Source organism: Hyperolius riggenbachi, chromosome 6 (genome assembly GCF_040937935.1).
Source record: "Hyperolius riggenbachi isolate aHypRig1 chromosome 6, aHypRig1.pri, whole genome shotgun sequence".
NCBI lineage: Eukaryota > Metazoa > Chordata > Amphibia > Anura > Hyperoliidae > Hyperolius > Hyperolius riggenbachi.
The window spans coordinates 360825718-360849915 of NC_090651.1; the positions used below are offsets into that span (position 1 = coordinate 360825718).

A 24198-nucleotide genomic window follows, 5' to 3' on the forward strand; every position below is an offset into this window, starting at 1 on the left:
CAGGTACTGGAGATCCTTAGGAATAAGAAATCGGCCAATCACCTGCTAAATAACCCAATGTATGTTTCTGCCACTAACACATTTGCAAACTATGATCAGCTTGAATGCTCAGCTGTTAAATATGCATGGGATCCTCCATTTGTGGGCTGGTGCACACCAAAACCCGCTAGCAGATCCGCAAAATGCTAGCAGATTTTGAAACGCTTTTTTTTATTTTTATGAGGCGTTTTGCTAGCGTTTTGCGGATTGCTGCTGCGGTTTTCAGTATAGTAGATTTCATATATTGTTACAGTAAAGCTGTCACTGAACAGCTTCTGTAACAAAAACGCCTGCAAAACCGCTCTGAACAGGCGTTTTTCAGAGCGGTTTGCGTTTTTCCTATACTTAACATTGAGGCAGAAACGCATCCGAAATCCAAAAAATGCCTCACCCAGGCATTTTTCGTTTCTGCAAAACGCCTGCCGCTCTGGTGTGCACCACCCCATTGAGATACATTGACCAAGCAGATCCGCAGCCGCAAGCGGATCTGAAAACGCCCAAAAAGCCGCTCAGTGTGCACCAGCCCTGAGAAAGGAGAGATGGAAGCTCTGGTCTATGAATGGAAGAAAGATGCAAGTTCATTTTGTCAGTTTTTCAGTGCAAAAAGTGAATTAGTATTGAATGCATGCATTAAGTCTGCCTATAACCTAATAAAAACTGGTGTGTGTGGGTATGACTTTGTGGCTCCATTGATCGATGTGTGGAAAATGATTTTGGACGATTTTTATGCGATTCAATCAGTTGATACCAGTGAAGACACACTGTCAATTGGAGACTGTCCCACTTCTCCAGTTACTGAGTCCCTGCCATGTCTTGTGAATGTTCCTATAACTCCACCCTGTACCATGGATAACTCAGTGTTACTTCCCAGTAAAACAGAAGCCACTGATACTTTCTTAACTTTGCCCTGCACAAATTTCTCAGCAGAGAATCCAGAGGTCCTGTTGACTTCTGAGTCCAGCCTAGCCAGTACTCATGAGTCTTTGTTCAGTGAAACAGGCACCAGAAAAATCTTGCCTGTCTCTGCAAACACTTCTGCAGAAATTACCTGTGTTAATAAAGTTCAACTCCTGTCTGATCCAGCAGATGCCAATAGATGCGCTACATTAGTTTCTGAGTCCCAGCAATCCTGTCTAGAAACCTCAGAACCCCAGCATCTGAATTTCCCAATTTTACAATTGAATAGTGATTTAGATGCACAAGTGTCTTGATCTTCCTGTTCCTACACCTCGCTCTAGTTTCGTGAATAGCTCAGAGCATCTGCTATGTGAACCTGAAATCGTAGAATTATTACCTTGTTCAGAAAATGTTCCAGTAAATTTGCCCTGTACCATGAATTGTGCAGTAGATCTTCCCAATGAAGCTCAGGTCACAGAATCATTATGCTGTCCAGCAGGTGCTTCCATGGTTTTGCCCTGCGATATGGCCTGTTCAGTGATCCTGTCCAGTGAAGCTGTGGTCGCAGAGTCTTATGCTTCACCCAGTACTTTGGATACTTCAGATCCTCTAATAGAGGAGTCTGAGACACTGCTTACTTCAGTGGGTGTTGCAGTAGTATTTACTTGTTTAGCAGCTGTTTTGGAATTACAGTCTGCTCTGATAAAACTTGATGAATCTCTGCCCAGTGAAGCAGAAGCTATTGAAACATTGTCTTTGTCAGCAAGCGTTTTTGATACCTTGCCCTGTACACAGTCTGATTTAGCTAAAGATGTTGAGTCCCTCTCTGATATCACAGTAGTCAGGGAACTTCAGCCCTGTCCTCTGAATGTTTCAAAAGTCTTGCCCTGTAACATGGATAATTCTGACTCGCTGGAAAAAATAATAGAAATCTCAGAATTTCAGTCCGGGTTAATGAGTGTTTCTGAAACCCAGCCCTGTATCCTGGAAAATTCTGGTTTTCTGGCCGGTGTGGCAGAAGTTCCAGAGTCCCCTTTCTGTCCAGTGAGTTACTCAGTTTTGCCTAGTTCAGTGGGGATTGCTGCAATACTGACTTGTTTTGCAGCCCTTCATGAGCTCCAATCCAGTGTATTTGATGAGTCTCTGTCTAGTCCAGAAGAAGTTATGGGAACCCTGTCTAGTTCAGTGCATACATCAGAGGATTTGTCCTGTCTTGTAAATGCCCCTGAACATGATTTGTTAATAACCTTGCTGGAATCAGAGACATCTAAGTCTGATCCTGCAATTTTTAGTGAGAATCCAGTAACTGTGAAGTCTAGTCATGATGATTTTTTTTTTTGCCCAGTCCTGGTTTCGGTCCTGCCTTGACTGACTTTGAGGTTCGCAGTTCCTTGACATGCCCAGAAGTCTCTCTTGTGCCGGTGTGCCCAGATGTGCTTCGTATGCCAGAGTGCCCAAGTGTGTCTGTGTTGGCGTGCTCACACGCTTCCCTAGTGGAGACATGTTCTGATGTTGCCGGTTGGCCTGCATGCCTGGAGATGGTTCTGGTCCCTAAAAGCCCTGATCTTGATGTTTGTCCTTGTGACCCTGACTCTAGAGTTGCCCTGGGTTCCATAGGAGTTCTTGATAGTTCTCCATATGAGCCTAAGGGGCGTTCTGACCTGTGGGGATCTCTTTGGAGCTTCCAAGTATTCTGGGAGATCTCTGAGGAAACTTGTCCTGGTACCTTGGACAGGTTCAACAGTGGGTTTTGTGTTGGTAGGGACAGTTCCGGTGGGCATTGCAAAGGCTTTGGCGTTTTTGGACAGTCCCTGGAAGGCGGTGAGTGCCCAAGTGTGTCTGTGTTGGCGTGCTCACACGCTTCCCTAGTGGAGACATGTTCTGATGTTGCCGGTTGGCCTGCATGCCCGGAGATGGTTCTGGTCCCTAAAAGCCCTGATCTTGATGTTTGTCCTTGTGACCCTGACTCTAGAGTTGCCCTGGGTTCCATAGGAGTTCTTGATAGTTCTCCATATGAGCCTAAGGGGCGTTCTGACCTGTGGGGATCTCTTTGGAGCTTCCAAGTGTTCTGGGAGATCTCTGAGGAAACTTGTCCTGGTACCTTGGACTGGTTCAACAGTGGGTTTTGTGTTGGTAGGGACAGTTCCGGTGGGCATTGCAAAGGCTTTGGCGTTTTTGGACAGTCCCTGGAAGGCGGTGGGTATCGCTCAGAGAGTTTCTGGGGGCTTTTTTCTGGAAGTCGTGGTTCTAATGGGTATCACACTGAGGCTTGTAGTGCTGACGGGCATGGTTCGGTAGGTTCTGGTTCCATCTGGTCTAGTTTTGGTGAGACTGATTCGGGAATTTGGTTTTGTCGGGCTGATCCGACCTTCATGAATTTTCAGTCAGATCAGTTTGCTGGATTTCCCACTTCTGATTTTTTGGTTTGGGTGGTTCAGGAGAAATATGTCAGTTTTTATAGGCGTCCAGAGGCCGCGTTTAAGGGGGGGGGTACTGTTATGATCGCTTCTGCAGCGTTTACTGCTGACTGCAGTGGTATTGCAAACCAAGCAGTTCTAATGTCATTACATGCATTTGCTTGCATAGTTTGGTTTGCACTTAAACTAGTTGCTGATTCCATCTGCAGTCGCTCTGAAGTTAATGACAGTTTAATATGCTTTTGTGTAAACAAACATTGTCTGCTGCAATGGAGGGGCAATCCCTTTCCTGCAGGCTGCATATCATTGTCTGCCTTTTCCTGCTATCAGCCTGTGATTAATTACCATTCACTTGTGTGGGAATCTGCAGGTCTGCTCCCATTGGATGACCTCAGTATAAAGAACTGCTTCCTGCAATGCCTCATGGGCTACCATAGTCTCAGATTCTGTCTGTTACTCTGCTCGTGCCCCACCTCGTTCCTAGTCCGTGTGGACTGCGCTGACTCCTGCGAAGGGGTCAGCGAGTCCTCCTAGTTCTGCTCTTGTTCTAGAAGTTGTTACTCTGCTTGTCTTGTGTCATATATTGGTTCATCGCCAATATATACGCATACTTGCGCATTTTGTTATTTTCCTTGTATTCGTGTTACGTTGATACATCAGTGTCGCTGATATATACGTACACGAACTGTTTATTTCCTGTGTTCAGTTAGTCAGCCTTCCAGCACGTTTTGGTAGTTTGCGCGTATCGTGAGCACCCGTGCTGAGCTAGTATCCTGCTCCTGGTCCTGTTTGTGGATTGCGTTCATCTCTGCGAGGAGATAACGAATCCTTCTGAATCCTGTCCTGTTACCGCTTGTGGATTGCGTTCATCTCTGCGAAGAGATAGCGAATCCTTCTGAGTCCTGTTTCCTGTATTGCTCCAGTGCTAGTCAGTGTTCCTGCTTATGTCATATATCGGTTCATTGCCGATATATACATATGTTAGTCAGACGTTACAAATAGTTTCATTGATAGCTGAAATTGTAATACGCTAGGAAAACATACTTATTGTATATTTGTCTGTGTTACGTTCATCTATCTTGATCCTGCTATTTCCTGACTATCTTGTCCTGTCTTTGTGAGGCACGCCATCGCTGCAAACGCATTGGCTGCCTCATTCCAGTCTGTCTTATTGTGGACGCTTGCTGTCACTAAGTAGTGGCTAGTTAAGCAAGCGTTCATTCTGTCTACCTGTCCTGATCTCCTCAGTCCTGGTTTATGCGCTCAGCGCTACTTTGCGCTGAGACGTTATTACGAAAATGTTGTTTGTGGCTGTTCGGATCTGCACCGTCTCTGTGCACCACAATCTCCTATTGGAGTCAGTCCTCTCCTCCACTAAACTGGGGATATCCTGATCCCTTGTGCTGGTGTGTGTACCTCCTTCACGTCAGCTTATGTGTTGCATGCTGACTGTGGAGATTACACCTCCAAGCTTAACAGGGGCCATACCAGAGCCCAGTGTCCACTACAGGAGGAGCCCATGCAGTGTGATGTACTGCGGAGGGTTTCATATTTTGCTCATGATGTGTGCCTGGCAGAGTGCCAGGAAAACTTTGTTTGCACTATCAGTGTGAACCAGGTACCTACGAAAGCCTTGCTGGACTCAGGCAGTATGGTGACCATGGTGCACGCTGATCTAATTAAAACGAAAATTATTTCTGGACTAAAACCACTGAAGGTGGTATGCATCCATGGAGACACCAAGACTTATCCGGTGATTCCCGTACTGATTGCGACTGACTGTGGGACAATCACTCATGCCGTTGGAGTGGTAAGAAACCTAATGTGTAAGGTGATTTTGGGAAGAGACTTTCCACTGTTTTGGGAACTTTTGGAGAGGGTAAGAGGGACGTCTGTTAAAGATGTTTTAGCCCCTACTCCCTCTCAAATAGAGACTGATGGTCAAGGTTTGAAAGAAAATGTGTTATTGAAAAATAATGTATTGGCGCAAGTTGATAAAAGGATGTACGAACATCCATTTCGGGACCCTGAGCAGGTTTCTGAGGGGGGGAAGATTCCCCATTACAAATTATGTTGGGCGAGGATGATGAGGAATCTTCTCCCCAATCTATGCTTCCCGATCTGGATGTATCAAAAGGGACATTTATTACTGCACAGATGCGAGATCCAATGCTGTCCCACGCTAGAGCGCAGGTAACCGTAATGAACGGAGTGTCCCAGGAGCCTGGGGCTGATGAGAGATTTCCCCATTTTTCAGTAAATAGAGATCTACTGTATCGAGTCTCAAAAGTAAGAGACAAGGTGGTAGAACAGCTGCTTGTTCCTCAAACTTTTCGGAGGATGGTACTCGATTTGGCGGACAGCGAAGCATTGGGAGGCCACCTGGGGGCTGAGAAAACGGAGGCGCTGATTGCTGACAGGTTTTATTGGCCTGGTTTAAAGGCCGATGTAAAGAACTTTTGCGCTTCCTGCCCAACCTGTCAGTTAACCGCGCCAATGTCCCGTTTTCGAAAACCCTTTGGTGCCCTTGCCAATAATAGAGGTTCCGTTCGAGCGCATTGCCATGGATATCGTGGGACCCTTGGTAAAGTCTGCCAGGGGGCACCAATATATCCTGGTAGTGCTCGATTATGCCACCCGGTACCCTGAGGCATTCCCTTTGAGGAAACCAACGTCCAAAGCCATCACCCGTGAGTTATTTAATATGTTTACTCGGACGGGTTTTCCCAGGGAAATCCTTACGGACCAGGGGACATCTTTCAAGTCTAAAGTTATGGCTGATTTGTGTAAATTGTTCAAAATCAAACAGATGAGAACTTCTGTCTACCATCCCCAGACAGATGGACTGGTTGAGCGGTTTAACAAAACTCTGAAAATGATGTTAAAAAGAGTAGTACAAAAAGACGGAAAGGATTGGGATTGTTTGATACCTGCTGTAATGTTTGCTGTCCGGGAGGTACCCCAGGCCTCCACCGGTTTTTCCCCATTTGAATTGGTGTATGGGCGCAGACCTAGGGGGTTGCTTGACCTGGTAAAAGAGACCTGGGAAAGTGAGTCCAGTCCCCATATAAGCGTGGTGGAACATATTTCCCAGATGCAAGAACGCATTGCTAAGGTAATGCCCCTGGTCAAGGAACACCTAATGGCAGCCCAAGAAGCGCAGAGACGCGTATATAACCGTTCGGCAAAGGTCAGGCAGTTCCAGATAGGAGACAGAGTGGCGGTGTTAATCGCCACCGTGGAAAGTAAATTTTTGGCTAGGTGGCAAGGACCATTCGAAATTATCGAAAAAATAGGAGATGTGAACTATAAGGTACATCAGCCTGGGAAACGGAAACCGTTTCAACTATATCATGTGAATTTGTTGAAGCTCTGGAAAGAGAGAGAGACCGATCCGGTTATGGTGGGTGTGAGTGGGGTGCCCCAGGTCAGCATCGAGAGTGTGAAAATAGCTCCCACACTGTCTAAGCCGCAGGTTCAACAGGTGAAGGAGTTTCTCCAGAGAAACGGGGATATTTTCAGATTTGCCGGGGCTCACCCATTTGATCGAGCATAACATTATAACTGAGCCCAGGACAAAAGTGTTCATCAAGCCCTATCGAATTCCGGAGGCCCACAGGAAGGCCGTGTCGGAAGAGGTAAAACGGATGTTAGAGCTGGATATCATTGAGGAATCACAGAGTGATTGGTCGAGCCCAATAGTGTTGGTACCGAAGCCCAACGGAACTTGGCGGTTCTGCAATGATTTCCGGAAATTGAACGATGTGTCCAAGTTTGATGGATATCCGATGCCCCGAGTAGACGAGCTGATTGAAAGGTTAGGCCCTGCTCGTTACATTTCCACGTTAGATCTGACCAAGGGGTATTGGCAAATACCCTTGGCCAAGGAAGCTCGGGAAAAAACTGCATTTTCTACACCTGAGGGGCATTTCCAATACAAGCGGATGCCTTTTGGGTTACAGACTGTCCCCGCCACCTTCCAGAGAGTCATGGACAGGTTGCTGCGTCCCCATCAGAGATATGCATCAGTCTATTTGGATGACATTGTCATTTTCAGCTCAGACTGGGAGTCCCATTTGCCGAAGGTACAAGCAGTCCTAGATGCATTGAGAAAAGGGGGTTTCACCGTGAACCCCGAGAAATGTGCCCTAGGTATGGAAGAGGCGAAGTACTTAGGGTACATTGTCGGAAAGGGGTTGGTGAAACCCCAAGTGAACAAGGTTGAGGCAATCCAGGAATGGCCCCGCCCCGTCAGTAAGAAGCAGGTTCGTGCTTTCTTAGGCATAGTGGGGTACTACAGATGCTTCATCCCCAATTTTTCCACCCTGGCAGCCCCCTTGACTGATTTGACGAAGGGCCGTAAGTCAGTAATGATCCAGTGGACTGGGGAAACCGACAAAGCGTTTATGGAGTTGAAGTTGGCATTGTGCCAAAATCCTGTCCTGGTAGCCCCAGATTTCACCCGAGAGTTTGTGGTGCAGACAGATGCCTTAGATGTGGGATTGGGGGCGGTGCTCTCCCAGGTGATTGATGGTGAGGAACATCCAGTAGTTTTTCTCAGTAGGAAGCTGACAGCGGCTGAGAAAAACTATGCGGTCGTGGAGAGAGAATGCCTGGCCATAAAATGGGCTCTGGACTCCCTGCGCTACTATTTGCTGGGCAGGAAGTTCAGGCTCATTTCCGACCATGCACCTCTGTACTGGATGAAACAGAATAGGGGTACGAATGCCAGAGTGTCCCGGTGGTTTCTCTCTCTCCAGGAGTTCAACTTTTTGGTGGAACACAGGCCTGGAAAAGAGCATCAGAACACCGATGCTCTTTCCAGAGTTCATTGCATGGTGGGTCAAAGTGCCTCCTCCTCGGGGTTGAGGCAGAGGGGGGGAATATGTAGAGGTCATCAAGGCTGGGTGCTGGACGGGAGATATGTTTCCCCGCTGTTTGGACTCTGGTCGCTTTAAGCACGTGTGGTCCGTGGAAAGGAGCCCGGGTTTTATAGGCAGCAAGCAATTGCTACCTGTATGTTTTTTTTCTTTTCAGGGCCGGACTCCTGGGATGGGAGGGAAGGACGGGCGGGCCTTCCCATCTCACCTCGGGCCACACCTGTTTCCTCTGGGCTGTTCAGCTCAGGTAATGACATTCATAAGGGCTGCTCTGACAGGCAGTCAGGGAAGGTGTTTGGAGGAGTAGCATGCTGGCTACTGAGACTCTTGTCTCAAGAGTATTGCAAATAAGATTGCTGAAAGCTTGCTGAAGGCCAGGCCACACACTGGGCTGTGATTTATGTGTGGTTTGGTCCTGTTGGAGACTGCTGTATCTGAACAAACTGGACTTTACTTTTACCAAAGCTGAAGTAAGCTTCCTGTTATTTTCCTTTTACTGCGGATGTCAAGCTGTTTAATTTCCTGCTGGTTAAATAAACAGACTTTGTTTTTATACAAACTGTGTACTGCGTGCTGGCTGTGAACCCCAACTTTACAGCACTTATCTCAAATGCGATAATTCTATTGAAGCTGCTAATGGGTTAAGGAAATGTGCATTTTTTTTAATATAAAGCACTAGGTCAGGCTTTTATCAGAAAATATGACTTTATTTGAATTAGGCGTAACAATTGTATAAAAAAAAAAAAAAAAAAATTATTAAAGCTATTGCAATAAATTCCCCAGAAATCTCCAGCTGCCTGCATACTTTCCTCCCCCCCCCCCCCCCCCATCAGTCAGTCAGCAGGGAGGTGTGTCTACCTACTGCAGGCCCAGCAGCAATCCCACTCTGGGCTCATCGTTACATCACAGGAGTAAAGCAAAGACACTTTTACAGGAACAAAACATGCTAGTGGAGAGAAGGTTTAGGGCCCTTTCACACTAGAGGGCTTTTTTGGCGTTTTAACGCCACAGCCGAAGTTGGCGTTTTCTAAGGTAAAATGAAAGTCCATAGACTTTCATTTTACCTTTCACATCTAACTCGGCGTTTTGGGGAGTTGCGTTTCAACGCTCCCAGAAGCTTTTTCAGGGCTGTTTACAGCCGAAGTTGGCTGTTGGCGTTTTGATGATAGTCAATGGAAAACGCCAACTTCAGCGTTTTCAAAGCGTTTTAAAGCTGGTTTGTTCACTTATTTTTATAGAAAAAAGGACGTTTTCATATGAGCTGTAAAACGCTTTGAAAACGCTGAAGTTGGCGTTTTCCATTGACTATCATTGAAACGCCAACAGCCAACTTCGGCTGTAAACAGCCCTGAAAAAGCTCCTGGAAGCGTTGAAACGCAACACTCCAAAACGCCGAGTTAGATGTGAAAGGTAAAATGAATGTCTATGGACTTTCTTTTACCTAGCAAAACGCCAACTTCGGCCGTGGCGTTAAAACGCCGAAAAAGTCCTCTGGTGTGAAAGGGCCCTAAGCAAAAGGCTGACTTTCTGCCTCCAATGTTAAGTATAGGAAAAACGCAAACCGCTTTGAAAAACACCAGATCAGAGCGGTTTTGCAGGCGTTTTTGTTAAAGAAGCTGTTCAGTAACAGCTTTACTGTAACAATACATGACATCTACTACACCAAAAACGCTTCCCAAAACCGCAGAATGCTAGCTGAAACGCTACGGAAAAATAAGAAAAAGCGTTTCAAAATCTGCTAGCATTTTGCGGATCTGCTAGCGGGTTTTGGTGTGCACCAGGCCTGAATGTATGCTCCCTATCCTAACTGGAACTATGGTGTGTTCCCTTTTTTTCACCCACTCATTGTAAGGGTTTAGAATTCAGATATGCAAATAGTCTCCAACCATAGTAAACACTGAGGCCTCTTTTACACTTGCGGGCTGCATCTCCCCACATTACGCTTCCCCACCGCATCCACGTTGCAAGGGCCATGCATGTCTATGGAGACTTGCACACTGCATGCAATGCGACGCGGTGCATGGGATGCAAAGTCTGCAGCACGTTACCACATAATCCACGCCTACCGCATGAATTATGCAGCAATGCAAGTCAATGGCCGACGCAGCAAGGAGTACAGTGTGACAGAAAATCCCACTGACTCCCAACAGGGAGTACATCACTGGCTGGGGGGCAGTCTATGTATATGATCCTGAGATAGCATTGCACTGCTGCTAATAGGTGAGAAATCAGCCTCGCTGCTAATTCATTAAAAGGCATAAAGCTCTCGCCTGTCAGAGAACAGCTTCTGAGGGCAGGGAATAGATAATAAAAGTCAATAGTTCATGGATTGTAGCTCTGGAGCTCTAAAAGACTGTCATTCAGCAGAGACTATTAAAAAATTAAACCTACTTTTTTAGCTTTTAAAGAGAAATCGTGACCAAGAATTGAACTTCATTCCAATCAGTAGCTGATACCCCCTTTTACATGAGAAATATTTTCCTTTTCTCAAACAGATCATCAGGGGGCGCTGTATGGCTGATATTGGGGTGAAACCCCTCCCACAAATGATGTCAGCTCCTCACAGCTCTGAGGTTCTGACATCACACTGTGGAAGCCTTGTACCATTGTGGGGAATAATAGCTGTTTACAGCTGTTTCCAACTGCCAAAAAAGCAAGCATCCTCTCCTTCCACTGACATCACCTGCCAGTAGTAAAAATGTCACCATGTGATAAATGTCAGAATGTAAAGCAGGGAGAGGAAAGATTTAACAATGGGCAAAAATTGACTAAATCATTTATGAATAATTAATGTAAACATTAAGCATTTTTTATTACATTATTTTCACTGGAGTTCCTCTTTAAACACAAAATTAAACTGTGGGATTCTAAAAAGGCATATTTAGGAGTAGAACGATATACAATGTTTTATCTCTTCAGTTCATTTTTAGTTAAGGTTTGTCTTCATACAAATTATTCAGCTTTAGCTGAGCAAGAGAAATCTCCCATGGTGCATCACTGCTGAATATGCAAATCATCTCTTAAAGAGACTCTGAAGCGAGAATAAATCGTGCTTCAGAGCTCATAGTTAGCAGGGGCACGTGTGCCCCTGCTAAAGCGCCGCATACGTGCCGCTAAACGGGGGTCCCTTCACCCCCAAACCCCCTACTGCGACACTTGGTCGCAGGCTTGGTCGCTCCTGGAGGCAGGGCTAAGGGCTGCAGCCGTGCCTCCATTCGCGTCTATCAGCCGCGCATCGCCGCCTCTCCCCCGCCCCTCTCAGTGAAGGAAGACTGAGAGGGGCGGGGGAGAGGCGGAGATACGCGCTGACAGACGCGCGTGGGGCAGGGCTGCGGCGGTTAGCCCGGCCCCAACCAGGAAGCGCTCCCCCGCTGCACCGAGGGGATTTGGGGGTGAAGGGACCCCCGTTAAGCCGCGGGATAGCGGTGGTTTAGCAGGGGCACACGTGCCCCTGCTATATATGAGGTCTGAAGCGAGATTTATTCTCGCTTCAGACTCTCTTTAACACCCACTGGAAGCTAGATACGCCTCCTGAACTGTGCTGGTGTGTACAGTACACCCTGCTTGCATTGCTGTCATCTCATCACATGGGCCGGAGGGCACCAGTCATTTATATCATGCATACTGGATGGATTAGGGCTCCCTCTGCTGGCTGCAAGTCCACATAAAATGTATGTACAGCATCTATAGAAAAATATCCAAACATTCTCATTTTCCTGATTGGGCAAATCAGGAAAACGGGAATATTTTGATGGGGGTGATTGGAAGACACATAAAATATTAATAATAAAAAATGTACATAATAGCTACATGCTTCATTTTACCAGTGAATATTATGGCCATTTCATTCTGTTCCATTCTCCCACTGGCCATTCTGTCCTAGAGAAAGAAGTATACAAATAAATAAGTACTGTCTTTCTTTCCTGCACATGGAATATAAGTTCTCAATTTCTCCTGCTTCTGTAATTGGCTCACTGCCGCTCCCAGATGTTTGGAAGCATCCCTTCCAGTGCGATTATCATTACTGCACTCACTAATGAGATATGGAAGGGTGAGTGAGGTACAGACTCATGGCCGGATTTCAGGCAAGGCCACATAGGCCATGGCCTAGGGCACCAGGAAGCCAGGGGCGGGCTGCAGCCTGGCACACTCATGCAGTCAACCTGCCAACATGTGAACTACAGCAGGTGGGCAAGTGTATGGAACTCAGGGAGGGAAGGAGCAGCAAACATGGGCAGCTTATTGTCTGTGACCTGAGCTGTCACTCATCACGAGTCCAACTCCGCCCTCCACCATCTTCAGAGTGGAAAGTATTGATTTGGCCCATAAATGGAATAAAAATTATTAATCATTCTGATCATTTCAGATATAATCGATCCACAAAACAGACCGATGAAACAATTGACAGTTGGTCGTTTGTAGTCAATTGGCACCATCAACACTGTTCAGTCAAATCAATCGGAAGGTTGATCAATCTGTAAAATTGCATTGTTAATAAGCATCTTTAAATACATTGATTACTGGGATCAAAAAAAGTGTGTATGTGTGGTAGGACGCTAGCTGTTCGTCAGGGGGCGGCTCGTGATAGTGGCCTTGGGTGGTAAAAAGTACAAATCTGGCCCTGTGTACAGTAGGTCAAAGGAAAGGCTGGGCTTGCACGGATCCCAGTTACACTTAGACCCTAAAACATTTTGAGGTCTGCACATGGGCAGGGAGCGCACATAAAAGTTTAAATGGCTTTACGCAATCTACGTTGAGCATTGTGCAAATAGTGTAACTTGCTGTAACGATCAGTGATGTAAAATTGATCAGTATGAGCTCTCACAGGACAACAATCAGTACATTAATCAGAGTGTGATTACACGTGTATTAGTGCACAGTGGTATTAGGAGTACTCCTAGTGTGATAGCCCTTGGTGACTGGGGCTATCACTAGACAGAGAGTGGTCATACAAGCAAGGTCGGCAATGGGTCGATCAGCAGTAGTACAAAATCGTAAGGCAATATCGTAGTCAAATTACAGGCCAAGGTCGGCAGCAGATCAGATTGGCAAAGTACAGAATCGTGAGGCAGAAATCAGGGTCAGTAATCAGGCCGAGAGTCGACAACAGATCAGATAGGTACAGTACAGAATCAGGATGCAGAGAGCGGAGTCAGAGGTTCAAGCAAAAGGTCATACACGGAATATCAATACAGTAATAGCAATAATCCTACGCTATGTGTGAATCCCCGGGGTCCTGCCGGATCAAACACACCAGGATCTGACTAAGGTCTGAGAGCTTTCACAGGAAGGTGATCGCAACAACAGACGAAGAGCGAATGACAGGCAGCTCCTGAAATACTGTGGAGCACTCCACAGCGCCGCCCAGAGGCCCAGCCAATCGGGAAGCAGGTGGCTGTCAGCTGACACGCTTCCTCAGCGAATAAGTGCGGCGGCGATCCGCGCGCACGCGAGCCTGATGTTCGCCCACATTGACACAGAGACCAGACCTCCCTGATGCCGGCGGGGAGCCCGGGGATGCCACGGCGGGAGACGCCGTGATGCCAGATGCGAAAGCTGCAGGCTGCGCCGCTATCCGCATCAGCTGGCGTGACACTTGCGTTATATGTGCAATGCCTACATTACTTGTTGTACCTTCTGGGTGTGTAACTTTAATGACATTTTGCGATTATGCTCCCTTCATTTCTATGCTATCTATAATGTAATATAATGTAATAGTCCTGCTATTTATACCACACTCTTCTCTCCCTTTCAGTGATGTAGAAACGGAGTTTATCAGCCCTTGTGGAGCTTGCAGACAAGTCATGAGAGAGGTATGTTGTATGATATAAAAAGCATCCTTTCTATCCCTGTGTTGTGTGTTCAGTTAACTAGTCAACCACTGAGGGGTTTTTCCCCTTCTGGACCAGAGCAATTTTCACCTGTCAGCGCTCCTCCCTTTCATTCGCCAATAACTTTATCACTACTTGCCACAACAAAAATATCTCTTTTTTTTCCCGCCACCAATTAGGCTTTCTATGAGTGATACATTATGCTAAGAATTATTTTATTCTAAATGAATTTTAATGGGTATAATAACAAAGAAAATTGAAAAAATCCATTATTTCTAATTTTTCAGCCATTATACATACTGTAGTTATTTGAGTTGAAAAAAAGACATCCATCGAGTTCAACCAGTTTTATAGTTTTAAAATAATACATGCTACTGTAATTAAAACCCACATACTTGATTTGCCTATGTGTCCGGGTTACTACACCGTTTAAATTATGTCCATAGTATAATGTATGGGGATAATATTTTATTTGGCAATAAGGTGTATTTTTTTTCAGTTTTGCGTCCGTCACTAATTACAAGCCCTTATTGCAAAAATAACAGTAATATACCCTCACTAGGCTAAGCCCGTTTAAAAACGGGCTCTAGGTACTGATCTATTACCGGTCGTGCACCCGTCCGCTCGCCATGCACACGGCCGTTCTGCTCCCTGGCCCGACCTCCCATCGCAACGGCTGTCTGTTCTGCACACATGCGCAGTACAAAAAAGCTTCGGACGGATGGACAGGGAAAGATGATGACACAGGGACAGTTAGGTTTTATTGTATAGGATGACATACATATTAAAGAGTCCCTAACGTAGCTATTTATGTATTTTTGTAAAATGTCTTTTTTTTGTATGCAAATGTTTTATTTTGGTAACTATGGGAGAGTAGGGGAGGTAAGGTGTTAATTTTAATTGAAGATGTATGTATTTTTATTTATGTAATGTATGTGGGTGTAATTTTACTATTTGGCCACTAGATGTCCACACCCTCCCAGTTTAATTCCTCCCGTGTTATGTAAACATGTTTTACTTTCACTTTACCAATGACGATCATCTCATTGATGTCAGTACTCATTGATCACAGGCACTTAGATCAGTTGATGGAAACTGTTGGGTGTTAGCGAGAACACACACAGGAGTGAGCAGGAGCACGCACAGTGGCGGTGGTGGCAGTAGACAAATATTTATGTCCCTGGAACTTCAAATGAAGTCCTGCAGGACATAGATATACAGCACGTGGTGGAGGAACTAGTTAAAGAAGCACTGTAGTGACATATAGCAGACTTCAGTAAAGAGGCCCTGTAGTGACATATAGCAGAATGCAGTAAAGAGGCCCTGTAGTGACATATAGCAGAATGCAGTAAAGAGGCCCTGTAGTGACATATAGCAGAATGCAGTAAAGAGGCCCTGTAGTGACATATAGCAGAATACAGTAAAGAGGCCCTGTAATGACATACAGTACAATGCAGTAAAGAGGCCCTGTAGTGACATATAGTAGAATGCAGTAAAGAGGCCCTGTAGTAACATATAGTAGAATGCAGTAAATAGGCCCTGTAATGGCCAGGGCCGTTTTTTGCACCGTGCGGGCCGGGCGACCACACTGAGCGCAGACGGACAGGACAGGAAGGGGGGCGCTGGCAAGAAGACACTGACTGCGTCTGCGGGAGCCGGGGAGTGAGCAGGACAGGTGATGCGCAGTGCAGGCGAATGAAAGTACGCCAGCGCGATCATCACCATCCTACCCACACTCCTCCTGGGCGTCCTGTGGCATTCTCCTTCCGCTCTGACGTCACCGCCGCGCGTGATGACACTTGACGTCTAGCGCCGGACCGGTATTGAAGGCCAGGCAGAGCGCCGATGGAGGAGTCTGTCTAAACGGCGATGCGTGCTTTTCCCCCTGCATCAGCGCCTCTTCAGCAGGTGGTCACACAGACAGTAAGTGACCTGCTGCGCTATCACCTGACTTTCCCTCTGCCTGGGAGGGGGGAGAGGGAGGGGTGGGCACTCTCTGCCCGGCTGCAGTATTATTTTAAATAAATAATGAACTCCCTGATCTTGCTGAGGCGTCAGGGCCCTGTAATTACTATTATGCCCGCTCACAACAGCGATGCAGCCCCTACCTATCTAAGCTATACTGTAGTCACCTACCTAACATATATTGCTGTCACCTACCTACCTAATCTATACTGCAGCACCTACCTATCTACCTACCTACCTAATCTATACTGCAGCACCTACCTACCAACCTAATCTATACTGCAGCACCTACCTACCTAACCTATACCGCAGCACCTACCTAATCTATACTGCAGCACCTACCTACCTAATCTATACTGCAGCACCTACCTACCTACCTAATCTATACTGCAGCACCTACCTACCTACCTAATCTATACTGCAGCACCTACCTACCTACCTAATCTATACTGCAGCACCTACCTACCTAACCTATACTGCAGCACCTACCTAACCTATACTGCAGTCACCTACCTATCTATCCTATACTGGCACTTATCTAAGCTATACTACAGGCACCTACCTTCCTAACCTATACTGCAAGCACTTACCTATCTAACCTATACTGCAGGCTCCTACCTACCTAACCTATACTGCAGGCTCCTATCTAGCAAACCTATACTGCAGGCTCCTATCTAGCAAACCTATACTGCAGGCACCTACCTATCTAACCTATACTACAGGCACCTACCTACCTAACCTATACTGCAAGCACTTACCTATATAACCTATACAGCAGGCACCTACCTATCTAACATATACTGCAGTCACCTACCTACCTATCATATACTGCAGTCACCTACCTACCTATCTAACCTATACTGTCACCTACCTATCTAAGCTATACTGCAGTCACCTACTTATCAAAGCTATACTGCAGTCACCTACCTATCTAAGCTATACTGCAGGCACCTACCTAACTAACCTATACTGCAGGCAGGCACCTACCTACCTAACCCATACTGCAGGCACCTACCTACCTAAACTATTCTGCAGGCACCTACCTACCAAACCTATACTGCAGGCACCTACCTATCTAACCTATACTGCGGGCACCTACCTATCTAATTCATACTAGTGGCACCTACATAGCTAACCTAAACTGTGGGCACCTATACCTGGCTCCACGGTGGGGGGGGGGGGGGGCGATTTTTACACCCTCGCCCTGGGTGAAATTTAGCCTAGAAGCTGCCCTGGTAATGACATATAGTAGAATGCAGTAAAGAGGTCCTGTAGTGACATATAGTAGAATGCAGTAAATAGGCCCTGTAATGACATATAGTAGAATGCAGTAAAGAGCACCTGTAATGACATAAGAGTATAGGTGCTACAAGGGCTTGCTTGAAAGTGAATGAGAATGTACCGGAGGAGAGAGAAAAGTTGGAGAGAGAGGTTAGTGCAGGTATGATGGAAGAGGAAAGGTGAGTGATGAGGTGAGAGAGGATAGGATGAAGGAAGGTGGTGGTGGGATTAACTTTACAGATGAGAAACGAGAGGGTGTGTTCACTTAGTTGGGAGAAGACTAATAAAGAAGAGGTGAGGATTGAAGGTCCCTATATAAGGACTAGGCTGATAGGTGAAGCTGTTCCTGATGTCGCTGACTGATGAAGAAGATATATTCTGTATCTAAAATCCATCCTTTTGTCTTCTTCCTCCAGTTTGGCACCGAATGGGAAGTCTTCCTGACCAAGCCGAGTGGGGCCTATCAGCAGACCACCCTCCACCACCTCCTGCCGATGTCATTTGGACCAGAGAAACTCACAATATGAGACAACGATGTCCACCAAATTTACATCTTCTGACCACCCATCACCAGACGCAGCCAAAGTTGTTTTGATTTGAGGACTTCAAGATCTAAGATTATAGTATATAATATATAGCAAATTATATCTCCTCACTGGACTTCACCATCTCCCTCCACTGTTACCCGGCCCTGTGAAGACTTCATTATATATATATATATTGATTCTATTATTTATTTAATAAAAGCAATGTAACAGCAGGTGTGGGTTGTCTTCCTGTAGACCACATTGCTCTTCTCTATGCGTCGGGTAAGTCCCAGACTTTCTGGGGACAGTTTATGAAACGTGGGGCGTTGGCGAGTGTTTGGCAGTATTTCAAATACTGGTGTAGGGATCTTCATAGCAGCCATAGTGGTCACTATGGGGCCTATAGCCAAGGGGAGTGGGGTTTACCAGGAGCAGAAAGCTGTAGCGTTGTAGAGGGGACCACTAGACCATCTAATAGGAGCCGCTTTAAAGAGACTCTGTAACAAAAATGTCAGCCCTATTTCTTCTATCCTGTAAGTTCCTATACCTGTTCTAATGTGGTCTGGATTACTACAGCCTTTTTTTTAGTTGCACTGTCTCTGTAATATATCTAATCTTCTTTTCTTTGTCAAGCTTTGTCGACCCAGAGAGGAATGCACTGCCTCTGCTGTGATAGGGAGAAGTTATGCACGCCCCCTCCAGGTTCTGTGTGTGTGCTTTGTTTATTGCTCTCAGTTTCACCTTGTCTGTAGACTGGAGTGCAGATAATTCACTATGTAATAAAAACCTGCAGTACAGTATACTGTAACATGATATAGATTATATATATATATATATATATATATATATATATATACACATTCATATTTTACACATGCATCACTTCCTGCTTAGAAGCCATGTTTTTTGTTTGGCGATTAAAAGCCAGGATCGCGGCGGGGAGCGGCAGAAACAGCCAAGAGGGACCCAGGAGATCACAGTGACTCGATTGGTATGGTTTTTTTATTGTACAAATCGGACAGTACAGAGTCTCTTTAAAAAATAAAGCACTATTGGTGAGTAAGATGAAGGGAAAATTATTGAACTGCGACCTCAAGTTTTATGCGAAGATCCTAGCCAATAGGCTATTTAACATTTTACCTACGGTTATTGCTTTGGATCAAGTGGGTTTTACGGGGGGACGCCAAGCTTCGGATGGAACCAGAAGAATCATTAATATACTTCACTCCTTGGATTTGTGTCGAAGGCCTTCTCTGCTTCTGGCTTTGGATGCAGAGAAGGCCTTTGACAGAGTCCATTGGGACTTCCTGGGTGAAGTTCTTCTAAAATTTGGAATTCAAGGCTCCTTCCACCAAGCTACCATGGCCCTCTATAAAACTCCATTGGCATCAGTAAACGTCTCTGGCTTCATATCCAAACAATTTGCTATATCTAATGGCACCAGACAGGGCTGTCCCCTATCTCCCTTAATATTTGTGCTAATTATGGAGACCCTGGCAGAAGCTATTCGCTCGAATCCAAAGATAACAGGAGTCCAGATAGGCCAAATGTCCCCGAAAATCAGTCTCTTTGCAGACGATGTCCTCCTATCAATCACCAACCCAATAGAATCACTGCGGCATATCTCCAACACCCTAAATGACTTCTCCAAAGTATCCCTATATAAAGTTAATGAAACGAAATCTTCTCTCTTAGGTATTAACATATCCAGAACATTAAAAGAAAAAATAACATGGGAATTCCCCTTCCCCTGGGCCAAAAAAAGCATTTCTTACTTAGGAATACAAATACCGTCCACTACAAAGGAGCTTTATGACGTAAATTTCCCACCTCTATTATCAGTAATTCAAACAGAACTGTCAAAACTGACCCCTACGGATCTATCTATATCCGGGAAAATAGCGACATACAAAATGGCAATATTCCCAAAAATGTTATATTACTTCAGAACTCTCCCAGTACCCCTTCCCGCACAGTTCTTCCAAAAATTAAATAAAATAATTAATCAATACCTATGGAAAGGCAAAAAACACAGGCTTGCATTTAAAATTCTAACTGCGAACCCCTCAGAAGGAGGCTTTGGGCTCCCCAACCCCTCCTATATTATCATGCCTCAATTTTAGACATGTCCCAATTTTGGACCAAAAACTCTCAAGATAAATACTGGGCACAGTTGGAAAAATCCCTAATCAAAGAAGATCCAATTGACTTACTATATTTAACATGGGCCAACCTACCACCATATAAAACCTCACACCCAATCATCCACCAAACCTTAACCTCATGGGAACTCTTCAAAAGTCTCTCCCCATTAGATCTCAATACGGTGAAATCCCCCCTTCCCATGTCAGCAATAAAATCACATATTCCTTTGATTAATCTCAATAGCTGGATAAGAGCAGGTATCAATAATATTGAAGACATAATGACTGGGAAAAGACTGGAACCTTTTGAATTCCTGAAGTGGAAGTACAAATTATCAGACAAGGACTACTTCACATACCTCCAACTTAACCATTTATTAACCTCTCACACTCTACCCAACGAATCATTGCCTCAAGCAGTATGGGACTTTTTGTTTCAACCCAAATCCTCACCCAAGGGGGGGATATCTTTTTGGTACAATCTACTAAACACCCCAACACACTCTCCCATCCTGAAATATCTTAAAATATGGGAATACGACCTAAAAGAAGCGATCCCTATAACAGACCTCAAAAGAGCACTAAGAAATCTAAAAAAATACTCTAAATGTGTCACCCACACAGAAACCACAAAAAAAATACTATGCAAATGGTATCTTACACCCAGAATCCTAGCCAAGATGTCCCCACAACACTCCCCAAATTGTTGGAGAGAGTGTTCACAAACGGGCACACTTTCCCATGTACTATGGGATTGCCCCAAACTCACCACATACTGGTCAGCCATCTTCAAAATAATATCCTCCATCACCAAAACACAAGTACTCCCCTCACCAACCCTAGCTTTATTTCTTCTCAACATAGATAATTTTCAGCCACATCTCAGATTAGGAATAACTCACATCCTATGTGCAGCTAGACATCTACTCCTGACGAACTGGAACACAATTGACACACCTTCCATCACTCAGGTAGTCCACCTAACAGAATATAACCTCAGAATGGAATACCTGTTAAGATCCAGAGACAATCAAAATGTATGGCAACACACATGGTCCTTTGACTGGAACTTAAACCCATAAGGTCACCCTCTAACAATATGTAACTACACAGTTAATACTAGAATTCCCTTCCACAGAATAGACTGGTCACAAGGGCAGTCATGGAGATCCTAAACTAATGATAAACCCTCCCCCCCCCCTCCCCCAATCTCCTTTCCGCTTGACTTAGCAGGTCCTACTATCAGGCCAGACTAGATCTACTTGAACCTCTTCAAGTCTGAGATCTAGCTCTAGACCTCTGTAAATTCATTGACTATTCGGCACGGGCTGTAATCCTCGGCCCTACGCATCTATTAAGGCACTATGCACTCTCTACTAGTTGTGTTGATGTTATTAGTTTGGCATATTCCCACTTTACGTGGGTGATTGTTGTTTCTATATAAATATATTGAAATTAGAGCTTCAAGTACTAACTCAGTTGAAGGTGCTTATTCCACCTGATTTAGAACTGTTCTATAACACATTATTTCTGAGTTGCTATACAGTAAATAGCTGTTTTGTTCTCCAATTCATTGTTCAACTAAAGAATTATTGAAAATGAATGATACTCATTACCTTTATTTTGGATTTGTAAACTGTGAAAAAATTTCAATAAAAATCAATTGAAAAAAAAAAAAAAAGATGAAGGGAAAGGATCACTGCGGAAGCAGAAAATGTGGACTTTGGATTTGGATTGTAGGGTTAGGACGGTGTGATTTAGGGTTAGGTGTCAGTAAAGGGGGTTTTAGAGTTAGTCATCAGGAAGTGGGGTTTTCAGTGGCGTAGATACATACATACCTTCCGTGCGCTCCAGCGCGGATGTTTCTCCCTCTAGTGTCTGACGCGACTTCCTGTATAAACAGGAAGTCGCATCAGAGGCTAGAGAGAGGAACGTCCACGCTGTAACGCACGGTATGCATCTGCCGCCGCCTGCATAAATAAACTATTCAACGCTGGAGGGGAGCACAGAGGGGAGAGCCCGAGGTGAGGGAGGGGGGGGGGGCGTCCCCCCTCCCCGCCAAAGTACAGCATGGCTTTTCCCTCATGCTGCGACCCCTCCAGCCCCCCCAAAACGGCCCGCATCAGAGGGGCGACTTCCTGTTTATACAGGAGCGCTCAGTATTTCTGCAGGGGGGCCTGGTGGGACCTTGTTACGCCCCTGGCTAAACGCTAGCGATTGCTTTACATGATCCTGCAATGCAAAAATCGCTTTAAAAATCACTCCTGCATGAAACCGCGCTTTGGGTAAAATCAAATTCCGTTTGTGGAAAATACCACAAATCCTATGTTAATAGCAAAACCTAGTGATTTAAAAATCACTATCGATTTGCGATTTAGCAATTCAGCAGTGCAGTGGAAAAGGGCCCTTAATGGTAACAACCAATCAAAGCACATAAAGGCCTGGTGCACACCAAAAACTGCTAGCAGATCCGCAAAATACTAGCAGATTTTGAAACGCTTTTTCTTCTTTTTCTGTAGCGTTTCAGCTAGCGTTTTGCGGTTTTGTGAAGGGTTTTTGGTGTAGTAGATTTCATGTATTGTTACAGTAAAGCTGTTACTGAACAGCTACTGTAACAAAAAACTCCTGGCAAACCGCTCTGAAGTGCCGTTTTTCAGAGCGGTTTGCGGTTTTCCTACACTTAACATTGAGGCAGAAACGCATCCGCAATCCAAAATCTGCAGCAGCCCGGGAGTATGCGTTTCTGCAAAACGCCTCCCGCTCTGGTGTGCACCAGCCCACTGAAATACATTACCCAAGCGTATCTGCACCCGCAAGCGGATCGCAAACCGCAGCCGAACCGGTCTGGTGTGCACTAGACCATAGAGATGATAATTACCTATAGCTCCCATTTTGAGATGAGAAAGAGTGACACTTAAAGACACACCCCTGCCACACCTCCAACCACGCCCATCGCCATGCATATGACAAAATATTGAGAATCAAAAGATGTAGTTTTATCAAACCACACCGGTCCTCTCTATCATCAAACGTTTTTCTTCATTTTAACATTTGCAAATAAAAAATAGATTCATTTAATTGATGGGAATAAAGTTTAGAGTTAAACACATTTTTCAGTAGAAAAATACATATATTTACATAGATCCATCAATCTTGAAAGAGGGACAAATGAAAAAATAAGGACGTAGGGACACGGTTCCCAAAGAGAGACTGTCCTTCTGAAAGGGGACAGTTGGGAGCTACAGTATGTAATTACCAACTTAGCACCAAGAAAGCGTTTTAACCTTCCTGGCGGTAACCCCGAACGTAGTTCGGGGTAAGCCGCGCAGGAGGTTTTCTCAGGCCCTGCTTGGCCGATTTTCTTAATTTCTTTTTTGCTGGATGCAGCTAGCACTTTGCTAGCTGCGCCAGCACACCGATCGCCGCCGCCCCGTGCCCGATCGCCGCTATCCGACGCGGCGCGCCCCCCCCCCAAACCCCGTGCGCTGCCTGGCCAATCAGTGCCAGGCAGCGCTGAGGGGTGAATCGGGACTCCCAATTACATCACGACGTCGGTGACGTCATCCCGCCCCGTCGCCATGGCGACGGGGGAAGCCCTCCAGGAAATCCCGTTCTTTGAACGGGATTTCCTGATCGAAGCAGGCGGGGGGATGCCGCTGAGCAGCGGCTATCATGTAGCGAGCCCTGGGCTCACTACATGATTTAAAACAAAAAAAAAAAAAAAAAAAAAACTGCTGCGCTGCCTCCTGGCGGAATTTTTCATACCGCCAGGGGGGTTAAGGAACACTATCGCAAAAATCGTAAAATGTAAAATGCTTGTAAATGCATACATATAAGAAGTATGTTTTATTTCAGAGTAAAATGATCCATAAATTACTGCTCTAATCTCCAGTGCTGCTCGGATACCCCCCAATCACGGATTCGACTATTCGGCCGTGATTGATAAAAAATCTGGAGGTTCTGTGATTAATTTCCGGTTTTGAAAAGTAAATTCACAGCCGTGATCACGGAAAATCATTTAAGCTTTTATTAAAGGCCCAATACATGCTACAATCCAACAGCTTTCAAAGTAAATAAACTGAACTTTGGGGAGTTATAATTTATAAATGAATTATAATACTTGTGCACAAAAGCAAATATGATAATTGCATGGGATATAAAAAGTAGGAAAACACATTTTTGTTGAATATTTTGTCAGAGTTTTAAACCGCTTTAAT

The 24198-nt window shown here is 45.3% G+C and overlaps 1 protein-coding gene across 2 annotated transcripts in view; it reads left to right on the plus strand.

The window, feature by feature from the left end:
* Positions 1-18346, plus strand: part of CDA (cytidine deaminase) — a 47496-nt gene extending 29150 nt beyond the window's left edge. Inside the window, exons 1-3 of one of the 2 annotated variants that reach the window (XR_011022235.1) lie at positions 5283-8703; positions 13989-14046; positions 17727-17758. Coding sequence is in view for 1 of the 2 variants with exons in the window: in XM_068241765.1 (XP_068097866.1) it covers positions 13989-14046; positions 17727-17837 (169 nt within the window). In the remaining variant the exon portion in view is untranslated. Of the gene's footprint in view, positions 1-5282; positions 8704-13988; positions 14047-17726 lie in introns of those variants that run through there. The other variant, XM_068241765.1, reaches the window with a different exon arrangement.
* Positions 18347-24198: the final 5852 nt, after the last annotated feature.